This window comes from Ranitomeya variabilis, chromosome 2 (genome assembly GCF_051348905.1).
Source record: "Ranitomeya variabilis isolate aRanVar5 chromosome 2, aRanVar5.hap1, whole genome shotgun sequence".
In the NCBI taxonomy this organism is placed as follows: Eukaryota; Metazoa; Chordata; class Amphibia; order Anura; family Dendrobatidae; genus Ranitomeya; species Ranitomeya variabilis.
The window spans coordinates 1108624719-1108633466 of record NC_135233.1 but is presented as its reverse complement, the minus strand read 5'-3'; the positions used below and the strand labels follow the sequence as shown (position 1 = coordinate 1108633466).

Genomic DNA, 8748 nt, shown 5'->3' with positions numbered 1-8748 from the left:
CACGGGACGGAGGCCTCTCCTATACTACACAGGACGGAGGCCTCTCCTATATTACACGGGATGGAGGCCTCTCCTATACTACACAGGACGGAGGCCTCTCCTATACTACACAGGACGGAGGCCTCTCCTATATTACACGGGATGGAGGCCTCTCCTATATTACACAGGATGGAGGCCTCTCCTATATTACACGGGATGGAGGCCTCTCCTATATTACACGGGACGGAGGCCTCTCCTATATTACACGGGATGGAGGCCTCTCCTATATTACACAGGTAAGGAGGCCTCTCCTATATTACACGGGATGGAGGCCTCTCCTATATTACACAGGACGGAGGCCTCTCCTATACTACACAGGACGGAGGCCTCTCCTATATTACACGGGATGGAGGCCTCTCCTATATTACACAGGATGGAGGCCTCTCCTATATTACACGGGATGGAGGCCTCTCCTATATTACACGGGATGGAGGCCTCTCCTATATTACACAGGACGGAGGCCTCTCCTATATTACACGGGATGGAGGCCTCTCCTATATTACACAGGATGGAGGCCTCTCCTATATTACACGGGATGGAGGCCTCTCCTATATTACACGGGATGGAGGCCTCTCCTATATTACACGGGATGGAGGCCTCTCCTATATTACACGGGATGGAGGCCTCTCCTATATTACACGGGATGGAGGCCTCTCCTATATTACACAGGACGGAGGCCTCTCCTATATTACACGGGATGGAGGCCTCTCCTATATTACACAGGATGGAGGCCTCTCCTATATTACACGGGATGGAGGCCTCTCCTATATTACACGGGATGGAGGCCTCTCCTATATTACACGGGATGGAGGCCTCTCCTATATTACACGGGACGGAGGCCTCTCCTATATTACACGGGATGGAGGCCTCTCCTATATTACACGGGATGGAGGCCTCTCCTATATTACACGGGACGGAGGCCTCTCCTATATTACACGGGACGGAGGCCTCTCCTATATTACACGGGACGGAGGCCTCTCCTATATTACACGGGATGGAGGCCTCTCCTATATTACACAGGACGGAGGCCTCTCCTATATTACACGGGACGGAGGCCTCTCCTATATTACACGGGATGGAGGCCTCTCCTATATTACACGGGATGGAGGCCTCTCCTATATTACACGGGACGGAGGCCTCTCCTATATTACACGGGATGGAGGCCTCTCCTATATTACACGGGACGGAGGCCTCTCCTATATAACACGGGACGGAGGCCTCTCCTATATTACACGGGATGGAGGCCTCTCCTATATTACACAGGATGGAGGCCTCTCCTATATTACACGGGATGGAGGCCTCTCCTATATTACACAGGATGGAGGCCTCTCCTATATTACACGGGATGGAGGCCTCTCCTATATTACACGGGATGGAGGCCTCTCCTATATTACACAGGATGGAGGCCTCTCCTATATTACACGGGATGGAGGCCTCTCCTATATTACACAGGACGGAGGCCTCTCCTATATTACACGGGACGGAGGCCTCTCCTATATTACACGGGACGGAGACCCCTACTGTGATAAGAGGGTAGTAAAGCTGGGCTTGTTTTGCTTAGAATAAAAGATGCCTCAGTCTATTTTATGTGTATGGATAATACATTCATGGCTTTATGCAAAGAACATCACTTATTCCTTACAAAGACCTTAAAAAGGACCAGGGGACATTCACTAAATGTGGCGGAAAGGGTTCTCCACAGTTAGAGCAGTCAGACTGTGGAATGCCGACCACAAGAGGTAGTAATGGCAGATGCTGTGACATCATTTATAGACGGGCCGAGGATTCTCACAACAGAACAACAAATGGCACTGTGACATATAATCTAGCGATAGAAAATGTAAAAATTGTGGACAATGGTTGAACTTGATGGACCCGTCTTTTTTTCAACCTATATGACATAGGAAGAGCTTGGCACACGGACATTTCTTTTAAGCATATACAAATGTGGAAATGATTATTCCAAGATCTATTGATTGAAATAAACTTTGTTAATAGAAATAACATAGAATAAAAGAATAATAATGCCACTATTGGACATGGGTGTGAAGGCTCCGGAAGTGCCTACAGCCTAAAAGCTTGTTGATTGGCTGCACTGTAGCCTTTCAACAAACTTTATTCGTCATCAGAACCCATACAGTAAACCGGACTTCCAGTAAAAAGTTGTTTGAGGTTCAGTAACGCTAGTGTCTGGTACAAATCCCGAACTTTGCAGTTGAGGATTGCTGATCCCTAGTCACATAGTCACATAGTTAATAAGGTTGAAGGAAGACTTTAAGTCCATCTAGTTCAACCCATAGCCTAACCTAACATGCCCTAACATGTTGATCCAGGGGAAGGCAAAAAAACCCCATGTGGTACGAGTAAGCTCCACCATGGGGAAAAAATTCCTTCCCGACCCCACATACGGCAATCAGACTAGTTCCCTGGATCAACGCCCTATCAAGGAATCTAGTGTATATACCCTGTAATATTATACTTTTCCAGAAAGGTATCCAGTCCCCTCTTAAATTTAATTAATGAATGACTCATTACAACATCATACGGCAGAGAGTTCCATAGTCTCACTGCTCTTACAGTAAAGAATCCGCGTCTGTTATTATGCTTAAACCTTCTTTCCTCCAGACGTAGAGGATGCCCCCTTGTCCCTGTCTCAGGTCTATGATTAAAAAGATCATCAGAAAGGTCTTTGTACTGTCCCCTCATATATTTATACATTAACATAAGATCACCCCTAAGGGTACCGTCACACAGTGGCATTTTCATCGCTACGACGGCACGATTCGTAACGTTGCAGCGTCGTATGATTATCGCTCCAGCGTCATAGATTGCGGTCACACGTTGCAATACACGGCGCTGGAGCGATAATTTCATGACGTATTTGCGATGTAGAGGCCGTTGGTTACTGTGCGCACATCGTATACAACCTGTGTCACACGATGCAATCATGCCGCCACAGCGGGACACTAGACGACGAAAGAAAGTTTCAAACGATCTGCTACGACGTACGATTCTCAGCGGGGTTCCGGATCGCAGTAGCGTGTCAGACACAGCGAGATCGTAACGATATCGCTAGAACGTCACGAATCGTGCCGTCGTAGCGATGAAAATGCCACTGTGTGACGGTACCCTTAGTCTTCGTTTTTCCAAACTAAATAGCCCCAAGTGTAATAACCTATCTTGGTATTGCAGACCCCCCAGTCCTCTAATAACCTTGGTCGCTCTTCTCTGCACCCGCTCCAGTTCAGCTATGTCTTTCTTATACACCGGAGACCAGAACTGTGCACAGTATTCTAAGTGTGGTCGCACTAGTGACTTGTATAGAGGTAAAATTATGTTCTCCTCATGAGCATCTATGCCTCTTTTAATGCATCCCATTATTTTATTTGCCTTTGTAGCAGCTGCCTGACACTGGCCACTGAATATGAGTTTGTCATCCACCCATACTCCCAGGTCTTTTTCATTGACGGTTTTGCCCAGAATTTTAGAATTAAGCACATAGTTATACATCTTATTACTTCTACCCAAGTGCATGACCTTACATTTATCCCCATTAAAGCTCATTTGCCATTTATCAGTCCAAGCTTCTAGTTTACATAAATCATCCTGTAATATAAAATTGTCCTCCCCTGTATTGAGAACCCTGCAGAGTTTAGTGTCATCTGCAAATATTGAAATTCTACTCTGAATGTCCCCTACAAGGTCATTAATAAATATGTTAAAAAGAAGAGGGCCCAATACTGACCCCTGTGGTACCCCACTACTAACCGCGACCCAGTCCGAATGTGCTCCATTAATAACCACCCTTTGTTTCCTATCCCTGAGCCAGCTCTCAACCCACTTACACATATTTTCCCCTATCCCCATTACTCTCATTTTATGTATCAACCTTTTGTGTGGCACTGTATCAAAAGCTTTTGAAAAGTCCATATACACTACATCTACTGGGTTCCCTTGGTCCAGTCCGGAACTTACCTCTTCATAGAAGCTGATCAGATTAGTCTGACATGAACGGTCCCTAGTAAACCCGTGCTGATACTGGGTCATGAGGTTATTCCTCTTCAGATACTCCAGCATAGCATCCCTTAGAATGCCCTCCAGGATTTTACCCACAGTAGAGGTTAAACTTACTGGCCTATAATTTCCGAGTTCAGTTTTTGTCCCCTTTTTGAATATAGGCACCACATTTGCTATACGCCAGTCCTGTGGTACAGACCCTGTTATTATGGAGTCTTTAAAGATTAAAAATAATGGTCTATCAATGACTGTACTTAGTTCCTGCAGTACTCGGGGGTGTATCCCATCCGGGCCCGGAGATTTGTCCATTTTAGTGATTTTTAGACGCCGCCGTACTTCCTGCTGGGTTAAGCAGGTGACATTTAATTGGAAATTTTTCTTATCACTAGTCATATTGTCGCCATGGGATTTTCTTTTGTAAATACTGATGAAAAAAAGTCATTTAGCATATTGGCTTTTTCCTCATCCTCATCCACCATTTCACCCAGACTATTTTTAAGGGGGCCAACACTGTCATTTTTTAGTTTCTTACTATTTATATAGTTAAAGAATATTTTGGGGTTATTTTTGCTCTCTGGCAATGAGTCTCTCTGTCTCAATCTTTGCTGCCTTGATTTGCTTTTTACAGAATTTATTTAATTTTCTGTATTTATTTAATGCCTCCTCACTACCTACTTCCTTTAATTCTCTAAATGCTTTCTTTTTGTCCCTTATTGCGCCCCTTACAGCTCTATTTAGCCATATTGGTTTCCTCCTATTTCTAGTATGTTTATTCCCATACGGTATATACTGTGCACAGGTCCTATCCAGGAGGCTAATAAACGTCTCCCATTTTCTTTGTGTATTTTTGTGCCTCAGGATATCGTCCCAGTTAATTGCACCAAGATCCTCTCTCATCCGTTGGAAATTTGCCCTCCTGAAGTTTAGTGTCCTTGTCACCCCCCTACTACCCATCTTATTAAAGGTTACATGAAAACTTATTATTTTGTGATCACTATTCCCCAAGTGACCCCCAACCCTTATATTTGATATGCGGTCTGGCCTGTTGGTTAATATTAGGTCTAGCAGTGCCCCCCTTCTTGTTGGGTCCTGAACCAGTTGCCAGAGCTAATTGTCTCTCATAGTTGTCAGACCCTGATTACCTTTGCTGGAACTGCAGGTTTCTGTTCCTCAATCTATTTCAGGGTAGTTGAAGTCCCCCATAATAATGACTTCTCCATGAGTCGCAGCTTCATCTATTTGCTTTACGAGGATATTCTCCGTTGCTTCCATTATTTTTGGAGATTTATAACAAACCCCTATAAGTAATTTATTATTTTCCCCCTCCCCTTATCTCCACCCACAGGGACTCTACATTTTCATTAGATTCACCTATATTATCACGCAGGATGGGTTTTAAGGTGGATTTTACAATCAACATGATAGCAGGGGATAAGCTGGCGAAGCCAATCTCTGCAGGACAGAATGGATATTAATTCCAGCAGAGTTCAGCCGCACCTCCCTAAGACTCACAACCAGCACAAGACAAGTCAGGGCGATGGTCAGGTACAGGTGGAGCAGAGCAAAACACATGGTGAGTAGGGCGGCGCTTAGAAGGCGTACAAGTGGCCGGTGAAACACTAGCAAATTACTCAAGAAACACAAATCAAAGTTTATTAAAAAATATGTTTAATTAAATTCAATAATTGCACACAATAAAGGATCCAGGTGTGGAGGTCAAAGCAGAACATAAATGTAATTGTCATAATATATAATAGATATCAAAGACGCCTGACTGAAAATAATCTACTACAATTAATCATACAAATGGCCTAAATTGATAAAATGGAGTCATGTCTGGTGCGAACTCATTAATCACAGGGGAGAGTATTATACATAAAAGCACACGGATACAGAACCAAGCCAAATACTGCAATAAATCGGGAAAGCAGCTGAAGGATTTGGTCACGGGACTGAGATGCGAATGAAGACGGTGTCATATCATACATGAAGAATCCCTCAGGAGATGAGCAAATGCCATTACATTGTACCTTCAGAGCTGCGTGCAGCACAACCCCTTCCCGTCCTCCCTTCCTCCCTCAGTCCCGCACCACGACATGAGGCTTCTCCTATAATCGGTTATTCTATATACATATAACTGGAGGAATCCATGCCTGAGATCTGATTTGGCCACTGATGTATTTAATATGTCAGTATCTCGCTATGTACCTGATCCTCTACCCATAGGTGAGGTGATAACTTGCTGATTGTTGGGGAAACTGCCATCGGGAGCACCACCATCCTGAAAATGGATCTCTGCCTTATACTCAGAAAACTCCCACAGTTCCATAGACAATGAAGAGAGCGTGGTGGGTGTACAGATTTAACTGACACTCCATATGGTCTGTCTCTGCAACGCTTCATTCGGGAGATTGATGTTGGTCCCAGCGGTGGTACCTCCAGTGATCGGTAACTCATTAGCTTCCCGATGAGTAGGTGATCATTTTCTTCCTTTAAAGTTCCTTATCCAGAGTCCGCATCCATTGCTGTTCATCACTGACAATCACTAGGTCTGTGGCGATACATGCTGTGGGGACACAGACACAGGAGCATCTTAATTCTTGACCTTGGAAAGGTGAATCCAGGTGCCAAAAAAGGAAAGTGCATACTTGTCAAAATTCTGGGATGCAAGTGCTGTGACCGGCAATCATCTACACTGTTCCACAGGGATGTTCTTGTAAAACCAGATACCAGGGAGTTGCTGACATGATTATCCCTCTCTGCTAATTATAGTGATGTCTTCATAGAATCCCATATATTGTGAAATCTATCATTGTGGAAAAGCTCAACCGGTCTTGTATCTTCTCCTCCCATCTTTTTTCACATCTATAAATGATGTGTCCTTTACCTGGATAACTCGTATCCACAGTGCTCTGCAGATATGGCTCCGGACACCCGCTGTCTCATTCTACTCATCCTGTGCTACGCAGGAACCTTGGCACATGACTATGGAAATCCACCACCACCAAATCCATGGAATCCGCCTAATCCTCCACCACCACCATGGAATCCGCACAACCCACCACCACCAAAACCATGGAATCCGCACAATCCACCACCACCATGGAATCCACCACCACCAAAACCATGGAATCCTCATAATCCTCCACCACCGCCCAGTAAGTTATGGAGAGCAAAGGTGAATAGTCTTATTGGTATCTAAGAACTGGTTCACCAAAGTCTTTTCTGTTTGTCTTGCTGTCTCATGCCTGAGTTGAACAAAGCTGGTGATGTTGTGCTCCTGTCCACTGTCCATAGCTGCATTGAGATGTTGACTCATTGGTAGAGATCTGGCAGCAAAATTGGTCCCAGATCAATTAGGTCATCGCTTGCCACCAGGTTGTTTGTGCTGCTTTGATGGTGGAACTGAAGGTAGGAGGACATGCCTCAGGATGTGAAGTCTAGTTTTCCTTACTCATTTGCATTACATTATGACTTCATTGTGTCTTTAATAAAGATGAGAAAATATTATATTAAAGCCAATTGCCATGGGCTCAAGCAGCAGATGCTTCCTATACTAAAAAGTTGTACAATGATATCACCCCATGAGGATGAATCTTGTTGTGTCCATGGGGCCATGGGTGGCACAAAACCTTCCTTATTGTTTAGACTGTTCAGACACCCGTCTTACCTCGTGTTCTTACATGTTGACCTCCACCTTCATTATCTAACTATAAGAGCATGAGATAACGACCAATGAAAACAACCAATTGTGGAAGCCGAGGTGTGGAGAAATAATGGGGAGAGGATCCTGACAAAGTGTAGATGTCACAGCCACTAACCTGCCGATAAACCGCATGGTCGATGACTTGATTCTCATCCAGTTATGCTAATTTAGGCATTGCCAGTCCCTTTATCATCATCTCCCACTCCCTGGTATACAGCCACAATGTGCATTACACGCACATCATAGACGATTTGTTTTTGGTCGGGTTCCATACAAGAAACCATGGTGTTTGTGGCTTCATAGCATAAGAATGCTTATCTCCAGTTTACACTGAATGAGTCTTAAGTTATTGGTTTTGTGAATTAATAAGAATGAAGACAATACAATCATCATAACCGCATATTTCAAGAATACATAGATGCTAATGGTTATTTGGACTTCTGTAATAGCCACTTTGCTACGTGGATATGGGATGGATAATATGGTGAATATTGGCAGGTTCATATACTGTACATTGTATGACACATATTGATTTTTTTTGGCCTTTTATGGAAGTTCCTTAAAAATATCCAAGGTGTATAGTATCTGATATTTTCAATAGGATCAAAGAATTGTCTCAAAACTATTGTGTTATATCGGGACTAGAGATGAATAAACTTGTTTGGAAAACGTTTGCCAATCTCAAATTCGGCACAAATGTAGCACATCCAGATTTGTGTTTGGTTTCCCGAGAATTTTTACTCAAAGTCGGCAAAAATCAGTCACAGTTCAGTAAATCATCACGTTTCCAGTAATGCTTTTGTTATTACTTTGGCTAGGATAGTGGTGCTGTATGATGAGCGAGGAGATATGTTTTATATGGGGAGAGGTCAGAGAGGAGCGGAAGAGTGGAATTTTATTTTCTTTAATAACTTAATGTGTGTACATTCCAGCAGCCAATCAGGATGCAAAAAACATCCATAATGCCATGACACACGGTCTTCTGT

The 8748-nt window shown here is 43.8% G+C and overlaps 1 protein-coding gene across 3 annotated transcripts in view; it reads left to right on the top strand.

Moving 5' to 3' along the window:
- The first annotated feature begins 6935 nt into the window (after positions 1-6935).
- LOC143808834 (uncharacterized) overlaps positions 6936-8748 on the top strand; it is a 64151-nt gene continuing 62338 nt past the window's right edge. For all 3 annotated transcript variants that reach the window (XM_077291931.1, XM_077291933.1, XM_077291932.1), the window contains exon 1: positions 6936-7214. In XM_077291931.1, the coding sequence (XP_077148046.1) occupies positions 6977-7214 (238 nt within the window). In that variant the 5' untranslated portion in view covers positions 6936-6976. The remainder of the gene's footprint in view (positions 7215-8748) is intronic.